Below are 20566 nucleotides of genomic sequence, written 5' to 3' on the forward strand. Positions count from 1 at the left end.
CAGCCCGCTGGCCTCCCCCAGTTCATCTGCCCAGTCCTGAGAAAGCTGTGACTGAACAGCCAGAGGGTCCTCGAACCCCTCCCAGTCGCCCCCTTCTTCCGATTCCTGATAAACAGGAGGAATGATCGGAACCGGACTGTAGAGATGGTAGGTCTCAAGCGGCGTCGGATGCCGTGCCGGCGTCGGGTCCGGATGAGGGCTAAACCGGGGCGTCGGCGTCACAGGCGTCGGCGGCGCCGGTGACGGCGTCGGTGGTTCAGGCGTCGGCGTCGACTGGGGCCCAGGCAAGGGCCCCGCGGGGACCTGCGGCGTCGAGACCGGAGTCGTCAACGGCGCCGGGGCCGGAGCCGCCGGCACGCGAGGTCGCCCAGGCGAGTCCGCGGGGCCCGAAGGCGCGCCAGCGGGCGTCGACGGCGGGGCCAGGCTCCTCATGGCCGAGAGGAAGGCACTGATCTCCGCCGGCGCCGCGTCAGCCCCAGGGACCGGAAGGTATGGGGGCGGACGCGGCGCCTGCGGCTCCGCCGGAGCCGCGGGGGTGGAACCACTTGGACCCTCGGCCGAGTCGCGCGACCGGCGAGGGGAGTCCGAAGAGCGATGTCGCCGCTTGGACTTCTTAGAGTGTTTGGACTTACCCGACGACTTAGAGCCCGACGAGCGATGGTGGCGTCGGCTAGGGCTCCGCGAGCGATCCTTGGACCTCCTCCTGGACCGGGATCGCGCACGACGCGGAGCCGAGTGGCGAAGCTCGAGAAGCTTGCGGGACCGCTCCCGCCTAGCCTTCGAAGTCAGGGCCTGACAGTCGTTGCACGACTCCGCGTCGTGGTCGAGGCCTAAGCAGTAGAGGCACCGGCGGTGGTGATCGGTTACCGACATCAGTCGATGACAATCTTCGCAAGCCTTGAACCCAGGCATCCTACCGGCACCAGATGTCGACAGACAAGGATCAAAAATGATCAAAAAGATTTAGTCAAAAAAGACTAAAAGGGGTAGCTCTCCCGGATCTGCGCTTACTGGCGCGGAAAAAAGAAGAACTGACGTCAGCGCGCGAGGGCGGCGTCTAAGTACTCCGACGACGTCATCCCGGCGCACGACGCCGACGACGGACGCGGAGCCGCAGACGACGCCTAGCGACGCGCAAGGGGTATTGCTGACGAAAAATCTTCCGGATCCAGTCTGACGCCTGGGGATATTCTAAGGTGAGGAATCTAACTAACGTGTTTCTTTCAGATGTGAACAACAGCGGCGGGCAAGGCTGGGTGGCTCGCGTACCCCGCACTTTCACTTTCGCTTTTGCGCCCTCCTTGCTGCCAGGCGAGGTTGGGTTGCGGGGCGGTGTGCGGTGCTGTGGCCTCGTTGGGCTGCCCTGCCGGCCCGCCGGCTGCGATCCGTCCTGAGGAGCGGTGGTCGCCTCCCCCCCGGAGCCCTTGAACGGGATTGTCTGCCCCCTTTCTGAGGAGATTGGCTCGATTTGGGGATTGCGACCATGGCCACAAAACAAGATGGCGACCGGGCCAAGGTGAAGTCAACCCGTCGTGGCACGGCCCAACAATCCAATAACATGGACCGCTACACCCTCCAGAAGGGATCTCCAGAGGCGCTGCGTAGGTCCCCCACGGGCCCGACTGATGCTCCTGCTCTGCCCACGGACCTGACCCTCCGGGACGTCATGGGCGCCATCGCCGAGATGAAGGCCTCGGTGGACCAGCGCTTTGACACTCTGGCGCAGAAGATCGACTCGGTCCTCGTGGACGTGGGCCTCGTGAGAGCCGATCTGTCTAAAACAAATGACCGGGTCGATTCTTTGGCCCACTCTACCTCGGGCCTCACAACTGACGTGGCGGCCCTCCAACAGGAGGTGCGCAGGCTTGGCCAGGCGAGCGCCCTGATGAATCGTCGACTGGAGGATTCCGAGGGTCGGGCCCGGAGAAACAACGTCCGCATTATCGGGGTGCCGGAGGGACGAGAGGCGGAGGCAGCGGATCTGTTCGTGGAGGACCTGGTCCTCACCCACCTACAGCCTCGGGGGCTGAGCAAATTCTTTGCAGTGGAACGGGCCCATAGGGTCCCCGGGGGTAGGCCTAAGATCGGCGCCCCTCCGAGGCCTCTCATCGCCCGGATCTTCAATTTTAGGGACAGAGACGCTATCCTGCAGACTTCTAGGCTCCAAGGGCCAGTCAGACTTGACAACATGGATATTAATTTCTATCCTGACTTTACCCCGGCGGTCCAAAAGCAGAGACTGAGCTTTCTGGGTGTCAAACGTCGCCTACGAGACCTGAATCTCAAATATTCGATGCTTTTTCCAGCTAAGCTGAGGGTGGAGGTAGATGGCCGCACGCACTTTTTTGATCGTCCCGAGGCGGCCGGGGACTGGCTGGACACTTTGCCCGGAGATCGGGGCCGGGGGGGGGAGCGGTTGGTGGGGAGGGCCCGCCGGATCAGGACTAAGGGACTAATGGTAGGCCTTGCTCCAGACTGTGTTATTGTCACCATTGACTGTTAGGGTAAGTTCCCCTCCTGTGGAGGTCGTGCGGGGTCTCTTGGGGGATCTCCCTCCTCCTCTGGGGGACTAGTTAGTTTTCTTTTTATGGGGCGACAGGCACACTGCACTTTGGGGGGGCTGTTTGGGCTCATGCAGGGGTGCAGGGTGGGGGGAGTTCTGTTGGGATGGGTGGGTTGGGGTGGGGTGTGGTTCGTTTCTACCGCAAGGCAAACCCTTTATTGTACTGGTGTTTTTGAGTTGCTCTCGGGGGGACAAATGATGGCTTCTGTATGTGATGGGGGGTAGGGACCTGACTTTGTTGTCCTGGAACGTTAACGGGCTGGGGGATAGGATTAAGCGGGGTGTGGTCCTGCAGTATCTGAAACGGATTTCGCCTGATGTGGTCTTTCTGCAGGAGACACACCTTATTGGTAACTCCTTTTGTGCCATGAATCGACGTGGTTATCGTTTGGTGGCCCACTCGGGCTTTACGTCAGGCTCACGAGGGGTGGGCATTATGGTCAAGACCTCGCTCCCGCTAGAAATAGACGAGGTGCGCCATGATGAGAGGGGACGCTACACTGTTTTGGTGGGGAGAATGGAGGGCAAAGTAGTCGTCCTTGTCTCAGTGTACGTCCCACCGGGGTTACAGTCCACCACCTTTGCGGACCTGGGACGCCTCCTTCTTGACCTTCCGGGGGGGCTTCTGGTGGTTGGGGGGGGACTTCAACGCGGTGGTTTCTGGGACTATGGATCGTTATCCCCCTAGGGACCTCCCCCGGGCACAGGCGTGGCTGTCGGGCCTTTTGGACACACTGGGATTGGTGGACTGCTGGCGTTTAAAGCATCCCACTCAGCTGCAGTACACTTTCCATTCGGGTGCCCATGGTAGCCTTTCGCGGCTTGATCATATCCTTGTCCCTGCGGCCTATGCCGGGAGGGTGGGGGAGGTGCGCCATTTGGCGAGGGGCATTTCAGATCACTCCCCGCTCCTGTTGCACTTTGATGTCTTCCCGAGGGGGGAGGGCAGGGTAGCTCCAATCAACGCTTGGTACCTGCGCGACCCCACTATTCGCGCTGACTTGATTAAATCCTTGCAACGGTATTTCGAGGAGAATGTGGGGTCAGTCCTGTCGGCTATCTCCCTGTGGGAGGCTTTCAAGACAGTGCTGAGAGGGGAGGCCCTCTCCTTTATTTCCCATGCCCGGAGGCGCGCACAGGAGGAGGTGACCCGGGTGGAGGCCGAAATTACTGAATTGGAGGGTGATTTGGGGAGTGGGGTGACTGACGCTGCGCTCCAAGTTCTGCACCTTAAGCAGGCGGCCTATAGGGCCCTCGTCACGGAGGCGGCCAGGGGCCTCAGCAGAGAGCAACAGGGGCGATTGTATGATGTGGGTGATAAGGCGGGCAAGTTGATTGCGTGGTTGGATAAGAAGGAGAGAGCGAGTCGTGTGGTCCCGCTGATTGAGAGGACGGATGGCGTGCGTGTCATTGAGCCGGAAGGCATTGTTTCTTGCTTCGCGGATTATTTCTGCGAGGTATATTCCCCGGTTTCTCCCTGCTCGGAGGAGGATTCCCATGCCCTGCTGCGTGACATCGCGCTCCCCTCCCTTTCTGTGGAGGACAGGGAGTTGCTGGATGCCGCCCCCACCTCGGACGAAATCGCCCTCGCCATCCGCTCGGTCGCTTCTGGCAAGGCCACGGGCCCGAACGGCATTCCTATCGAGTTATACAAGCTGCGACCGGATGTACTGGCACCCCACCTCCGCGCAATGTTCCTGCCGGCCCACTCGCGGGGCTCCCTCCCGCCGGACCAGCGTCTGGCTACCATCGTGGTCATCCACAAGGAGGGGAGACCTCGAGACCGGGTCACATCCTATCGGCCTATCTCGCTCTTGAATGCGGAGCCTAAAATCCTCGCCAAGGTGCTCGCCAACCGGCTGGTCGGCGTGGTGGGCGACTTGGTCCACCAAGACCAGTCCGGCTTTATTCCCCATCGCAATACGGCTCTTAATCTGCGACGCCTGCACGGCGTGCTAGCGCGTGTTCCGTTCGTGCGGGAGCCGGCCATCTTGGCGTCTTTGGACGCCACTATGGCGTTCGACACACTCGAGTGGCCGTACATCTGGGCGATGCTGGCGAAATTTGGCTTTGGGCCGGGTTTCATCAGCTGGGTCAAATTGTTGTACTCGGACCCACTTGCGCAGGTGGTGGTGAATGGTCGAGTCTCGGCCCCATTCATGCTGGGACGGGGCACGCGACAGGGTTGCCCCCTGTCGCCGCTCCTGTTCGCACTGGCCTTGGAACCCCTGGCAGAGTGGCACCCTTCTATCCGAGGTCTCCGTTGGACCCCCGAGTATGAGGACCGCGTGTCTCTCTATGCAGACGACATCCTTTTGTACTTAGCCTCCCCGCGCAAATCACCGATTGTCCTGGTCGATGTTATGCACTCTTTTGGCCGCAATTCAGGCCTTGTCATCAACTGGGCCAAATCCTGTGTCTATGTGCTTTCCGGGGAGGCTCCTGTCCTCCCGCGGGGCTGTCCGATCCAGATTGCCTCGGAGGGATTTCGATACTTGGGTGTCTACATTACGCTGGACCCGGCGGCCCGCTACGAGCGAAATTTGCTTCCCCCCCTCCAGCGCTTGAAGGAGGATGTCGCGCGCTGAGGCAATTGCCACTTTCGCCGCTCGGCCGGGCGGCGTTGTTTAAGATGATGTCACTGCCGCGCTTCCTGTACGCTCTCCAGAACACTATGGACTCGGTCCCAGCGCGCTACTTCCGTGAAGTGGAAGGTTTACAGCGCCGCCTGTTCTGGGACGGGAGGCCGCGTATAGCCTTGGCAAAGTTGACGCTCCCGTGGTACGACGGAGGGATTGCCCTCCCGGATATTAAACGGTATTACTGGGCCTCCCAGTTAGCTGCAATTAATCATGGCCTCTATGGGCCCGCCCTAAACCCGGCATTTGAAATGGACAAGATGCTCCTGCCCGGTGGCGACTACAATCGAGCGCTCTACGCTAGTGTGCCCGATTCCCGCTTGACGGGACCCACGCGTGTCATGGTGCGAGTATGGCACGCGGCTAATGCAGCTATGGGCTGGAAGGACCGTTTGACCCGGGCGTCACCGCTGTATGCGTCTGAGAGGTTGGGCTCTCTGTGGACCTCGAAGGGCTTTGAGCAGTGGGACACGATAGGCATCAGTACAGTGGGGGATCTCTGGACGAGGGGAGGATTTAAAACATTCGAGACGTTGCAGGCGGAGTTTCAGCTGCGGGGCAGTGAATACTTTCGGTACCTGCAGGTCCGTCACGCACTGGGCTCCGTCTTCCCAGACGTGGCCTCCATCCCGGAGTCCTCCCCCCTGGAGGACCGAGTGCTAGATGGCCATGTTCCGGACAGCACGATCTCCCTCATTTACAAGAAATTGATAAATGATCGCTCGGGCTTACTGACTGGCCTCCGCGAGGCCTGGGTTGCCGATGGGCTGGAGTTGGACGACGAGGACTGGATTTCCGCGGTGGCCTCTCCGAAGGAGGTGGCCATCCCGGCTCGCCTTCGTTTCGTCCAGCTTAAGATACTCCACCGGGTGTACATGACGGGGCCAAGGCTTTTGCGTATGGGCTATGCCGAGGACGGATTGTGTAAGCGTGGGTGTGGTGCTTCAGCGACCTTTTTGCACATCTTGTGGGAATGCCCGAGGGTGGAGCGATTCTGGCGTGGTGTGCATGAGGTCCTGCGAGCGGTTACGCATGTCGCGCTGTTGCCTGAAGCGAGGAGATGTTTGCTGAATGTGTGGGAACCGACCGATTACTCGGTTCCGCAGACGCGATGGGTGACTCTGGGCTATATGGTGGCTAAACGGGACGTTGCACAGCTGTGGGGATCCCAGAGGTCCCCGGCGGTGTCGGCCTGGAAAGAACACATGGATTGGTGCATGTTCCGAGAAAAGGTGGTGTATGTGGCGCGGGGTAAGCCTGGGGCATGGGTGAAGATATGGGGCCCCTGGAACGCCTACCGCGGGGATATCTGCGAGCCGCCGTTATTGCCTCCCGCTTCACCAGCTCCATCCCCCTAGTTTACTCCCTCCCTCAGTTCCGAGCACAGTGTTCTCCCAGTCCCGGACCTGTTTCCCTTCCCCTCTCGGGGGTTTTCAGTGGATGGTTTGGGGTTCCCCATTTGAGGAGCACGTGCTGCCACTTTCGATCGTGGGTTGCCTTGCGGGTGTGTGTTTATGTTGTTGTGTTGTATAAAATGAAACCGTATTGTGGGCTCAGAGCCATATGGCCCGCGTTGTTGATACCTCCTGCCTTAGTGTCTATGCAAAGCCAAGTGCCTCATTGTATGTATGTCATTTGTTATCGTCACTTTAGCGGCCGGCCGGAAGGTTGTAGGCCCATACCTGTATATATTTGAGATTGCAATAAACGGTTTCAAAAAAAAAAAAAAAAAAAAAAACCACCACAGTAATTAAGTCGACTTTCATCACTTGATTCTGAGAACTGACCCAGGACTGAATCTAGGATCCAGGCCTGGAATTACAAAAGTAATCTAAAAAGTAATCTGTTGCAAATAACTTGAATTTATCATTGAGCTCAATGTATTGTTGTGTTTAGAAATAGAGTTGCCTACTTCAACTACTTGTAACTTTTTACTAAAGTCTATTGCATATAGAAAAGTATTTATATGAAACATCTCCTGTCGAGAAAGTATATTTTAATTCAGTATATTTTAATTCCAAGAGTTGTTTCTAAAATAAAACAAGCATATATTTTTTATATATAAACCATTGGCCTAGAGTTCAGTTATTGAGTGTGTGGAACCATTTGCTGACTGAGTGTGTACAACAAATGCTTTACACTGTCCTCTGATACTGCCTTACTGCTCGACCAAGCTACCACTTTAGAGAGTAAGGTTATATCTAACTTTAACCTCTGTTAAACCCTTGGGGTCTGTGGACTCTGTACACCCTGTACCTATTAAGGAACAGTATATACAGAGCCACTTTCTCACAGTAAGGTCCAAATTACCCCAGCAGTCTCATTACCTGCCCTGTGGCGTCTGGTTGCAGAAGTTGTGGTCTGGTTGGTACCTGTGCGCACTATACCTGTAGGAAGAAGGGTGAGAGGCCTGCAAAAAGACTTTGGGGGTTAATGGGTAACTTTGGCAGTAGTCCAGGAGCTCCCAACGGGGTGCTAGAGTCACAGGGGTGGAAGGGGGGGGGGGCGGCACCCAACTACTCAATTTAGGGGCATTAAGGGGAGTGACAGGCAGTAGCTACTTACCTTTAGGTTATCCACACTCTGACCATTTCCTATGGGAAGTAGGCATAACCCAGACCCAAAGAGCCTTACTCCACCAAAATCAAGATGGTGGAATTCTAAAAGTAATGTCCACATTAGGTAGCCGACCTTAGGGATTCTACTCTCCTGAGAGAGGGAAACCCCTAACTAGCTAATTTTCCCACCTGTCCTGGTGCGAAGTGGGCCCGGGTAGAGGGTGACATTTCCCCAGTCTGGGGAAGCCTTGGGTCACATCAAAGGCGGCAGAGGCCTTTGAAGCCTCCTGCCTTGATATACTGATTAAGCCATCCTGTCAGGAGGCAGTGACAGTACCAAAAACCAAAGGAAATGATGGACGGAGTGTTGAACATTGCAAGCACTCACCCCCAGTCAACTGATCTGGGTTTAATCCATCACCGTTCTTTAGCCCACTCTGCCACCCCAGCTCAGACATGGCCATATGCAAATCAGTCTGACCCTGTGCCTCATGGGAACAGTCCAGCCCGAACTGCCAAGCCATGTCTTCCCTGGACCGGAAACCAGCTTCCTAGGACCGGTTTCTGGCATTTCAGCCGTCTTCAGCCAGGCTTGCTTGAATCCAGTGGCAAAGTGAGCAAGGGACTCACGTCTGAGCATACCCTGCCAACTTATGGCGAACAAAGCAAAAACCAACGGAAATGATGGACAGAGTGTTGAACATTGCAAGCACTCACCCCCAGTCAACTGATCTGCATGAGGCACAGGGTCAGACTGATTTGCATATGGCCATGTCTGAACTGGGGTGGCAGAGTGGGCTAAAGAACGGTGATGGATTAAACCCAGATCAGTTGACTGGGGGTGAGTGCTTGCAATGTTCAACACTCCGTCCATCATTTCCTTTGGTTTTTGCTTTGTTCGCCATAAGTTGGCAGGGAATGCTCAGACGCGAGACCCTTGCTCACTTTGCCACTGGATTCAAGCAAGCCTGGCTGAAGACGGCCGAAATGCCAGAAACCGGTCCTAGGAAGCTTGTTTCCGGTCCAGGGAAGACATGGCTTGGCAGTTCGGGCTGGACTGTTCCCATGAGGCACAGGGTCAGACTGATTTGCATATGGCCATGTCTGAACTGGGGTGGCAGAGTGGGCTAAAGAACGGTGATGGATTAAACCCAGATCAGTTGACTGGGGGCGAGTGCTTGCAATGTTCAACACTCCGTCCATCATTTCCTTTGGTTTTGGCAGTGACAGTACCTCCAGCAGGAATAGTCATTGTTTCTGTACTCAGAGTGCGGGCTCTCACCTGCAGAAACCTGGAGGAACGGAAGAGGGGGCAGACGCCGTCTGACCGTTTCTTGCAGCCGCCACTATTACGGAGTCCGCAGGCGGGTCCATCTTCACAAAGACAGGGTCAGAGGTGGCTGGCTTGTATTTTTTGAGGATACGAGCCGGAACCGCTTTGACGGTCGCCGGGGTGAGGAAGGTGTCCATGACTGGTTCCATGATTCCTGAGACCAAAGGCAGCAGTGGACGAGAGGCAGACTTCTGGTGAAGTGTTTCAAAAATCACCGACGTGGTGACCTGGGGGACTGACATCTCAATCCCCAGCTTCTGCGCTCCCCGCTGCAGCACCTCCTGGTAGGTGTTGAAGTCGTCTATGGGCGAGACCCTGGACACTGGGCTGCCCTATAGCGTGGGTGAATAGTCCCTGATGGAGGACCTGCTGGACGAGGACGATGATGGAGACCTCCGCTCCCGGCGATGATCACGAGCCCGTGATCCGGATGAACGCCCCTCCCGCCTGGGGGAGCGCGATCTGCGTCGCCTGTTGTCCGGCGACTTCTGACGTGCTGGCCTGGGGGGACTAGCTCTGTCCACAGACGCCGAACGCCGTCTGGATGACGACGGCGGAGGATTCTGCTCTCTCGACGTCGAACGTTGATGGAGCCTCGACGACGGAGGGGATTATGCTCTCGACGACGGAGGGGTGACACTCCGACGCCGATAGTAGTCGAGAGGACGACGGCGGAGGTTCCCTGCTCCTCGACGCCGATCGCCGCTGGGTAGGCGACGGCGGAGGTTCTCTGCTCCTCGATGCCGATCGTCGCCGGGTTGACAGCGGAGAGGCTCTAGATCTCGACGCCAAGTTGACGATGGCGGTCTGGACTTCGACGTAGACGACGTACCTGCTCTCGACGGCGAGCCCGCTGTCGAAAGTCTCTTCTTGGAAACACGACCTACCGGAACATCTTTCCTCAGCGCCGATCCAGACGCTGAGGCGGAAGGACGAGAGGACTTGCTCCTAGATTTATCTCTAGGCCTCTTGGAGCCCTTCCTCACCAGGCCATAAATGCGAATTCGCTCTCTGTCCTTCAAAGTTCTCTTGGACAGGCTCTGGCAGTGAGTACATGTCTTGGAATCATGATCCTCCGGTAGACACAGGATACAGACCCTATGAGAGTCAGTCCTGGCCTTCTTCTTGCCACAAGCAGGGCAAGGATCGAAAAGAGAAGGCATTTCAAGTTGGGAAAAATGCCCAAAACTGCCTAAAAAAGACAGCCTCTTACTGACTTAGATGTAAAACGTCGAAGTAAGGGAAAAAACAGTTGAAAAACAGACAATATTTTCTGACAAACTCAGAAAAAAGTGGAGCTCTGTTGCCAGGATCCTTCCAGAAGGAGCCGGAAAGAACAACTGGCCTAACTGCCACCCCTGAGGCATGATGGGAAGGTGGGGGTCAGGTGTGCCTTAAAGGCACGGTGTCAGTTTTTTGCTATGCAGCTATTAGTTAGCTTTTCAGTCTTTAGACTGGGTATTTGCAATGCAGCCTGGGAGCTTCCTATGCTTTCAGTGTTTTCTAAGAATTTCTGCTGTTTTCTAAGCATTAAAACAGTTTCCAAACAAGTTATAATGTTGTTTCTCATGTTTATAATGCTATTTTCTTATGTATAGTGGAAATTCCTTACAGCATGGTTCAGCTCTAGGGTGTTATGGGCCGCAATTGCTTGTGTATACATATAGGTATATATGTATGGAGATATATATATATATATATATATGTGGGGCACATATAATATACTGTTTCCGGGATCCCGCACATGGGAGGGAATATTCTAATGCTTATGACTATTATGAGGATCCCCTGGAAGAGAACCATTTATTATTCTCTCGTCCACAATCAATGGGACCATGTTACAGGGCTCAGATGAAAATTGCCCTACGTGTTTCGGTCTCACATAGACCTATCTCACAGGGCCAAAGTGCACTTGTTCTCCGACCTGCTGACTGAGGAAATCCCAGGATTCTTTTGGAAAGGGCCTGCAGGAACAATGTATGCAATAACAGACCTACTCTAAGTCTTATTGCATCCAACAGACTTCTGATGAGGTTCTCTTAGCAGTATAAAATTGCCATACACGAATAAAAAGAAAAAAAAACTAAAATTACTGCCTTTAAAGTTATCAGCAAACTGAAATATTTTCTATAGCTCACCTTTCCAGAAGGCTTTGGCTCCATTAAGAAGTTCAGAATTCTCGTAACGAGTTCACCATTCGATCCAGATCTCTCCAAATCTAGAACTTCACAAATAATCTTCAACATTGCTTTCTTGCATCTGCACAGAGAGTAAACCTTCAATTATAAACCTGCAACTCAAAGTATAGTGTAAGAGTTCACATTGTTCCTTCAAAACAGTTATTAACTTAGAAAGTAAAAACGTTACTCAAAGTGACTATTGCAGTCCTAGTTCCAAGGCCACTATCCTACCCCCAAGTAAATCATAAATGCCTTCTATAGTAGGCTGGCTTAGTATGTTGGACACTAAGTGAAACTTCTTGCACTAATCCACACAACCCTTATGGTGATTTTAGTGGTCTTTGATAACCATAGAAAGCTCTCAAAGTGGTAGCTGTGGAGAGCAGGCTTCAGGCTTATCTTGCGTCGTTAAGCAGCTTGTTTTACCCGTTTAATCATTAGTGCAAGTTACATGAAAAAAGACCACACTCACTAACACATTGGTGTAACGCCTACTCAGAGAAACAATTCACAGCAATACTTCAATTGCAATCAAGTAGGTACAAAATACAGTGGTCTCCAGGTGGAGACCAAACCATATACTAAGAAAGTGGAATGCAGACTGCAAAGGAGGACGGGACTTAGACCAGGAGACTCAAGACGCCGGGAACGCAAGGAACCACCCAAGGCAAGTACCCAGGAATCCCACAGAGGCTGTGTGAAGAGAGGAAACATAGCAGCATGCCCACTGGAAGTAAATGGAGAAGTTGCAGATACAATAGCAGTTTTAAAGAAGGAACCTTTCCAGAAGACTCCTAAGAATTCCCTTTGAGGATGGATGGTTGGAGAGTCACCCCACCCGTGGATGCCCCAGAGACCAGGGTACCTACATCAGGGAAGCCAAGTGCCTTTGGGTGGAGAGACATCAAAACCTCCGTAGACAACAATGGAAGACCAGGAGAAAAGTACCTCAATGAGAAGAAGGTTAAGAAGACCGGTGGAATCCAAGGGTTGACTCTGGAAGTAAAGAACTTTCAAGCAGAGGGGCTAGAGTCTATGCCCAACAGGAGTGACCAGGTCGCACTGAAGAGCAATGCCCACCGATGTCAGACTGTTCGGAAGTGTTGACTGTGACCTGGTCACTGCAGCTGTGAGGAATAGGAGCCGTGCACGAGCTGTCCCATGTCGGATATCTGTGACCAGGTAGTCTGTCAGGCAGGAGCACCAGCAAGCCTTGGTAGCCTGTGGAAAACGAAGGAGCAACGTTGGGAACAGCAAGGTCCAAGGGACTCAGGGAGTTAGAGCAGGGCCGAGGAAGCACGGGTGCCTACTGAAGCAGAAGACCCTTAGGAGGAACCACAGGCCGAAGGCACAGAAGTCGCAAGAGGACCTCAAGCAGCTCTCCAAGAAGAAAGGCCTACGTTGCAGAGGATGCAGAGAAGACGCTGTACTTGGCAGGAAGAGATGCTGGAGATTCTGGTAGCCTGAAGATCTCTGGAGTGAGGTGCCAACAAGCCTTGGCAACAGCAAGTTGACACAGTGCACAGGGGCTGTCCCAGCGGTTCAGACAAGGGTTATTGGCCTCAAAATTGCAGAGCGGATGGGCCAGGCTTTGAGGGAGTTTCAGAACCACCACCTGTGTTGCTGAGCCTTTCAAAGTACATGGGATGTCTGGAGCAGCAGACCACTCCGATTCGTTGCGGTGCCTGAAGATGCAGGAGAGCAACTTCATTCCAAGGGAGATTACTTCGGGTGCCCTTGATGCAGACAGGGTTGATGAAGATCCTGGAAGAAGCATAGACACAGACGAAGACGACTCGCAGAACAGCAAGACCAAGAGCAGAAGGAGCCTTCCTTGGTGCAGTCTTGGTTACAGGCGAAGACCAGCAAAGTCCAAGTGTCCAGACGGTCGAAGAGGGACGTGGATTCAGGCTAGAATCTTGCCCCACGACAAATCTGAGGAACCACCCACAGGTAAGCTTTTAAGTACTCTAGGGAAAGAGGTGGAACGGCTCGAGTATCCCTCCCAGAGGAGGGGCTGGACAGAGGGGAGGAAACATATGTCCTTTGTCCAGTTTCGCACCAGAGCAGGAATCAAGGGCTCCCTGAACTGCTGCAAGGAGGGCACAAAATGTGCTCTTCAAAGCAGCCCGTTGACGCTGGCAAGCACCCCCACCCTAGCCAAATGCACTAAGTCCTGTCTGGAGGTGGTCACAACTCCCTGTGCCAGAAAATAGATTGTTCTACCTTCTCGAGCTTGGCTCAGAAACAGGACGACACAATACGGTTTGTGGTCAGCAGCAGCACTAGCGAACTGTTAGACCCTGAAAGGCTGTTACCAGTAGAACAGGGGGGGGGGGGGGGGGGGCGGCTACCCCCACGGGAGCGCCCCACTACATGGATCATACTTCCAACACTGGAATTGGTGTCGCGGTATGATTCCAACATATTCCATAGCAAACATGACTGGGTTCGGTGCAGCCACTATACAGTTCGATATCTCGTAATGACCGATGTCCACTATGTGTGTTAAAATGGCTGAAAAAACTTACAAAGGCAGGAGAAACACTGGGGTTTGTAGGGGTGTCCTGCTCATGCAGGGGCACCCTCACACTTATAACCATGCACCCTGCCCTCAGGACTGAAGGGCCTACCATAGGGGTGACATAGGTTTTAAGTGTAGAGACCCAAGACATAAGGAAACATCTGTAGTGAGGGGTGCAAGCACCAACTTACAGGCTACAATGGCAGGCCTGCAGTCACAGTTTAAGTGGACTCCCACTGCTGGAACAATACATGCTGCAGTCCAATGGGAGACCCCTGTGTGCCTATGCCCTGGGTAAATTAGTACCATAATATACTCAAACTTATGAGAGTATACCAGTAGCCAATTGTGGATGTACAGAAGTACTTACCATGGTCAATTTAGGGAGAGAGCACAGTGACTGGGGTCCTGGTTATCAGGATACCAGTCAGACCAGTCAAAAACATATTACCCCCCCCCCCCCCACAGCAAAAAGTGGGGGTAGCCATGAAAGCAGATCCTACTTTCCTACACCTTACAATACATCAGAGAAGTGTCGCACTTAGAGACCATAGTTCTGTTCTAAAACAAAAATTATTTATAGCCAGAGTCCTGTTATTTTCTATACAACCTTCACTGCCAACCATTCTAAACCCGCCTGCAGGTTTATCGACATTCTCCCTTCATACATAGTAAAGAAGCCCAGAGGAATACTTGCCAGCGTTCTAACGTGTTCTTCATATGCTGAGCGAATATGACCAGGGTGTGGTGGGGAGGGTAGGGACTGGGCAAAAGCAGGGGTGATCTGCAACACTTACCTCAAGTGGGAGGAGGGTGGGGGTAGGGGGGGCACTGGGTTTGAGATTCCCCACCACACCTCCTAAGGGAATCCTGTACATGGAGAAAATGTATCAAATTGGACTACTGAGAAAGATTCCTTGAAGTAGAAGCTAGCATTTATGAAATTATTTTAGTGCAGTGCACAGTCTTGTCCAGAATAAAAGGGTATGTAAATTAGAAATGACTGTAGTTCTAAGGTCAGTTGCCAGCCTACAGTATACTCAGGCTAAAATGTTTTAAAGAGACAGACCTACGCATGGGTAAAAATAATGAATAAATCACAGCATTAGCCTCCACTATCAGGAGTAAATACCCCAGCATGGAAAAAGAGGAGACTTATACAAAAAGCAGAGTCTGCATATTAAAAAAAAAGTAAAATTGCAACAGAGTGGTGGGGTCCAGTGCGCGAGAAATGGAGGTCTAGGAGTAACCTGGTACCTTAAATCAAACAGGAAGCTCCTCTCTCCAAGATGGAAAACACGTGCGTGAAGTGCCTTTTCTTTCAGGACAAATTTGCATTGCCTGGACAAACTTTTGGGTTTTATAGTAAGTAGCAAGAAATATGACTATGTCTCAGCTGTTTAACATGTGAGAATTAACTAGCTAATTTTGACAAAACCAAGCTAGTATGGAATGGGTCTGCAGAATTTAAAGTACTGTCCCTAGAACAAAGTACATTAAACACCAAACTATTTTAGCCACACACAACAATAAAAGCATTCATAAAAAGAAAAGAAATTACTTCTTTAACATCTCTTCTTTCTTTTTATACTGGTCACTGTCTTTTTCGAATGGAAAGCCGCTGAACTGGTAAATGTTCTTCTTTAGAAGATTACTCTAAGAATAAAAAACAATTACGTTTTCAATGATGACTAATAAAAGTCTTGATATAATGAATAATTGAAAGCATTTGAATCAAACCATGATTACAGGCTGGGGAAAAAAAGAAAAAACAGCTGATTTAGTCAAACTCAATACCATTAAAAATAGAACAGATCCAAAGCCATGCAATCCCCTAAGAACATCACCATTATACACAATATAGATAAATTAACCCATCCCAACACGGTCCCTCAGTTTCATTGAACTACAACCAACATTCCAACGCACTGTACAATGGCAGTCCTGCATAACAGGTTGCCCACATTGCACTGCGATACTACTAATGGTAAACAGATTTAAAACTCCAGAGCATGAATGGGCAAATGAACATGCAGCACTTACTGTTCCAAGCCTGTTGAAAAGTATTTTGTGTAAAACTCTTAGCTCGTCAGACTTCCTCTTCTTCAGAAAGTACTGTATCCTTTCAATCTCTACAAGTTTTACTCCCTTTCCTGCAGGAATAAGATAATTGGAATGAAGGTTCAATACATTTTTCATAAAGTAGATTGTAATGAAGATAATCGAGCAAAGTTAATTCAACCATTGGGAAAAGTTCGAGAACGTCGAGCCCCTCTGAAAAAGTGATTAACTTGCCAATTGCCTAGATCTAATCCATCATCGCCACAGAAAACGCACTTGTGTTCCAATGGATCACTTAAGGGGAATACAGTAGTTTGGAATGTTCATTCATGCAGTGCGCATTGGTAATGGCAATCCAGAAAGTTGTTTTGAAAGTTAGCAGTTTCAGTGAGCAGTTGTGAACCAGTTAGAAAGGCATGCACATAATAAATGAAAACATGAAGGCCAAATCCCAACGTGGCATGACAAGTTGCTTCTGCGGAAACATGCGAGACAGACCTTAATTAACTGGGCACACAAACAGATACGTGATGCAAGCTCACCATCATATAATATGCACGATTGCTCCATTGTTTGTTTTGTAATGATTATTATGCTTTCGTGAACGGTAGCTAAATTGTGAATAGTTGGACGCTTTACATAATAAATCGAGACCCCCCTGTGAATGGGATGATAGCTACTGTGTTATTTAGCCACAATCTGGTTGTAATTTGTTTTTTTTCTTAGTTTCTCTTGAAAAACTTAATAAAAACAAATGTTTAAAAAAAACTTAGAGTGGGTTGATCAGCTTAACACTAAAAGTCTGACAGAGCCAACTGATAACCCTAAACTGTGCCCACTAGAGGTATTGGTGGGCCAACACCAGAACAAATATACACTGGAAAGTTTGGACTGCAAAGGGACAGTATGATGAGTGCAGCATAGATGGACTTTGGTAGACTACTGAAGCCACCAAATCAAAGTCATTTCACTGACACTGCTTTAAGTCCATGCATGGAGATATAGAATATGGAGACTCCAGTGCAGGACACCCTCTTATAGGAGATACCAAGGAGTCCAAGGCTTACTCTGTTTAATTATGTGGGACTTGAGACTAAGAACTAAATACACACCAAGAAGTCAATCATTCGATGCACAGCTAGTACTTAAATTGTATGAAAAATGTGTTTACTCATAAGGCAATCTGACACATTGGGCAGTAGCAAACTTATACTGGGGTGGACTTTCAACTATCACCGGGATAACAGCTGGGCTATTTCCAAGGGACAAACTCTTTGGTAACTGTTTTTATACTTCTTGTTGACGGCACATTATTTTGTGGGATGTGGCTCAAACAAATTTGAATGAAGACATAGGCTTGAACCACACATGCAACTATTGACAATACAGTATGGACTGAGCAAAATAATCCAGAGAAATAAGATATCATAATTTGACCTTAAAAATAAGTTAGAAGGCTCTACTAATTGAACGATCATCCAATCATGTGGACTCTAGTCAACATAAGTGCTATTATATTATACACCCTGAAGAAGTCTTTTACGAGACAAAACGCATTGGCTACACTGGAAGCCTTTATAAAAATAAATGAGCATATGCAATGCAATAGGTCTCGCAGTTACACGAGTTAAAGCTAGTGGCATTGTAAATGACCGTGCCTTTTATTTAGTTTTTTTAAACGAAAACAAAATATAAACTGCATTGTTATTTGCAACGTCAATAGCTCAAACTTGCGTAAATGTAAGACCTATTGCATTGCAAATGCTTGTTAATAGTGGCTTAAAACACATGCAGTGTCTGTGTATAGCAATGTTTGCATTTGACCAGCCTTGGCACAGAATGGAGGATGGAGAGACTGTATGGGAAGGGGTGAGCTAGCAAATGGGAAAGCGAATAGGAGCGGCATATAAAACAAATTTAAAACTACATCTCCCGTAGATATCAAATAAAGCTGTACGACTGGAAACACGGTGTGCCGACACCACGGTGCTAAGTGGAGCTTTACATGTATTTTAACCTACCGTTGGTGAAATGGGGTTCTCACTAGGTCCATGTACCTCTAACAGAATAAATACTTCAGCTCGAGCTGCCTGCACCAAGCGCTTATTCTCGGTGCATCCAAGCAACTGCGTGTAAATAACCGCATAACAAAAATAAGCCACGGGAGTGCTGGAAAATTCTCACCACTGCCTGTCGGGGATCTCAGCTCGCGCAGCAACCACAGGCCACAGCTGGCGAGGCGTGACCGGGCGGGAGAGCTGAGGCAGTGATCGAAGGCGCGCCAAAGGAGGGCACTTGTGCAGGAACCAGCAGAGTTGGGCTCATCTGTACAACTGCTAACGATATGCGAACTGAACCAGTGCTTAATTTACGCTGGTGGCTGCCACCCCCACAACAAATATTTACTAAGGGCAAGAGATGGAAAAACAAACTTTCACAAAGGGTGAAGGCAAGATGAGATAAATAGACACTAGTGTATTAAAAGATAGGTTCAAGCAACTTGAGACGGTGTGGGAGGCGACACTGACCATGGCTACAACATTGACATTGTTTTGAGACAACACGATGCAGTGGGAGTCCAAACCATGGCTCAACATACATCGGCATGTGCAGCTGTGCACCATCAGCAGTGTGTGCTGCACATCTACAAAGCACCTCAGCATGGAAGGGATGCAACAACTACCAAACATGATGCAGCACATCAGTATGTCTTGGTCCAGAACGCAGTATGCCACACACCCACACACATGCACGCACTGCTCAGCATGCAAACATGGAGGCAAATCGTGCACAGCACACAACTCCCATACCTGGTGATGCATCGCTTTAACATAACCCCAGAAGTACAACACAGCAGAGGGGGACATTCATGTGGATGCTAGTTTGTGCTATACCAACAAGGCTATGTGCAATAAGGATTAAACAAACTATTCCTTCATTTAACTTCAATATGTTCTACCATGTAGCAATTTCCTAACAGCTGCCCGTTTGCAAGTTTTATACAGTCGAAGATCCACGACTGGATTACATTTGTTTTTCAACCGCTCTTTACACTTACGGCAACAGGGGAGCTGTTTTTTGGGAGAGGCTTGAAGGCAAAGCCTAGGTGCGGGGGAGGGAGCAAGAAAGCCTCAACCAAGGGGGGAGAAATGCTCCCACCTTTGGCCAATTGCGTGCTGTCTTTGATAAAAAAGACACACGCAAAGGCCAACAGCATGGCACAAAAGGAAAAGCACACGCACAAGCGTGTGAGATTCCTAGGTTAGTTTTGAAACCCCCTACAAGAAGTCTCTCGATGCACGAGCAGTGCTATGCACTGCAACGCTAGGGGAGAGACCTAAAAAGATGTGAATGGAGGAACCCCTTTTAGAAAAACATGAATGGAGTATGAGCGATAGGTTTAATGAAATAATGTTTAATTGGCATACATTGCTTATAATGGATGTGTGCACTGATCACCCTCCTAAAATCTTTGGTAACTCGTGCAATAATTTGCAATCAATCTTTGGGGACCCATTTAAAAGGTAAGATTCTGGGTAGTCTCAGAACGATGGACTGAACTTCAGGATATTACCCCCGCCCCCCAAAAAAAATCCACCAATGGTTGCACTAGTGAACGATGCAATATCCTAATGTGTTCCTCCTCCAGCACTCGGTTTTTCTCTTGTGGTTGGGGAGGACTGAGGGAATTCAGAGCCTATTGGTTCCGAAACTTAGTAAGGGGAGTTGGTGGTAAATACCCCAATCCTGGACAGCAGTTCCTCAGTCACTACTGGTATAGAAATCCCAGATTCCTCATACAGCAACCTTAACACATCAGCTGACATTTCTGCACCATCTAGATATTAGAATTGTAGTCAGAAGTTGTGTTACAACAGCAAGCTCAGACTTGTTCTGGACAGGTTTATCACTTTTGCTTGCTCCACACACGACTAGTCTAGCCAGTTTTAACATGGTAGTGGTAGAAAAATGGGGTGTCAATAGACACTAAAAAAAACAAAAAAAAAAAAACAGTAAAAAGTAAGAGACTGCTCTACTTCACTCCCCATTAAGCTATAGGGGGGTTGGCCCATCCAGTAGAGAATGGACCAGAAGGTCAAGGAAAAATCCCAATCTTTAAAGAGACCCGGTCACTCCCTTCCACCTAAAAGTCTGGCCAACTACAAAGGATCTTGGAAGGTCTCATTTGCTGCCTGGTCCTGCTCCAACTCTGGTACATCTTGGATGTAGCAAAGTGGACTGCAGCATGCTAATGGCACGAATACCACATAAGGCTTGATTCACACCCAGTGGTTAATTTGTAAAATAAAAGGTGCCGAGGCTCTCCTCAGGAGGCAGCACTAACAGGAGAAATGTGCTGGTACAAACTGCCTCCTAACCTGGAGAGTACTGGGCCTAATGGGTAGAGCTGCAGATTTCGGAGCTGGAGAACCTGGTTCGAGTCTCGGTGTGGCTCAACATCCTGCGAGTCTGGGGGAAATCATGTGCTGAGCACCAGAAAGCACGGGCTCAAATTAAACACTGTTCACACAACCCATCCACACAATGACGCACACATACAAAACCGTGCCTCAAACAGATGGGATAAGACCAAGTTGCAGAAGAACGGCAGACCAGTGACCCTCGCCCCACACAGGTAAAAGACCTGCCTTGCCTCTATGGTTTTCTTGCTGCCACAATCAGTCCTCTGTAGCTCAGCAAGCTGATG

General features: G+C 50.7%; 1 protein-coding gene across 1 annotated transcript in view; it reads right to left on the reverse strand.

Annotated features, from left to right (window-relative positions):
• The window catches only part of DEK (DEK proto-oncogene), a 262255-nt gene that overhangs the window by 182874 nt on the left and 58815 nt on the right, over positions 1-20566 (reverse strand). The window contains exons 4-6 of the mRNA XM_085607095.1: positions 15841-15950; positions 15359-15453; positions 11232-11352 (exon numbers count right to left, since the gene is read on the reverse strand). Coding sequence (XP_085463221.1) covers positions 11232-11352; positions 15359-15453; positions 15841-15950 — 326 coding nt within the window. The remainder of the gene's footprint in view (positions 1-11231; positions 11353-15358; positions 15454-15840; positions 15951-20566) is intronic.

The sequence above is a fragment of the Triturus cristatus genome, chromosome 5_2 (assembly GCF_964204655.1).
Source record: "Triturus cristatus chromosome 5_2, aTriCri1.1, whole genome shotgun sequence".
NCBI lineage: Eukaryota > Metazoa > Chordata > Amphibia > Caudata > Salamandridae > Triturus > Triturus cristatus.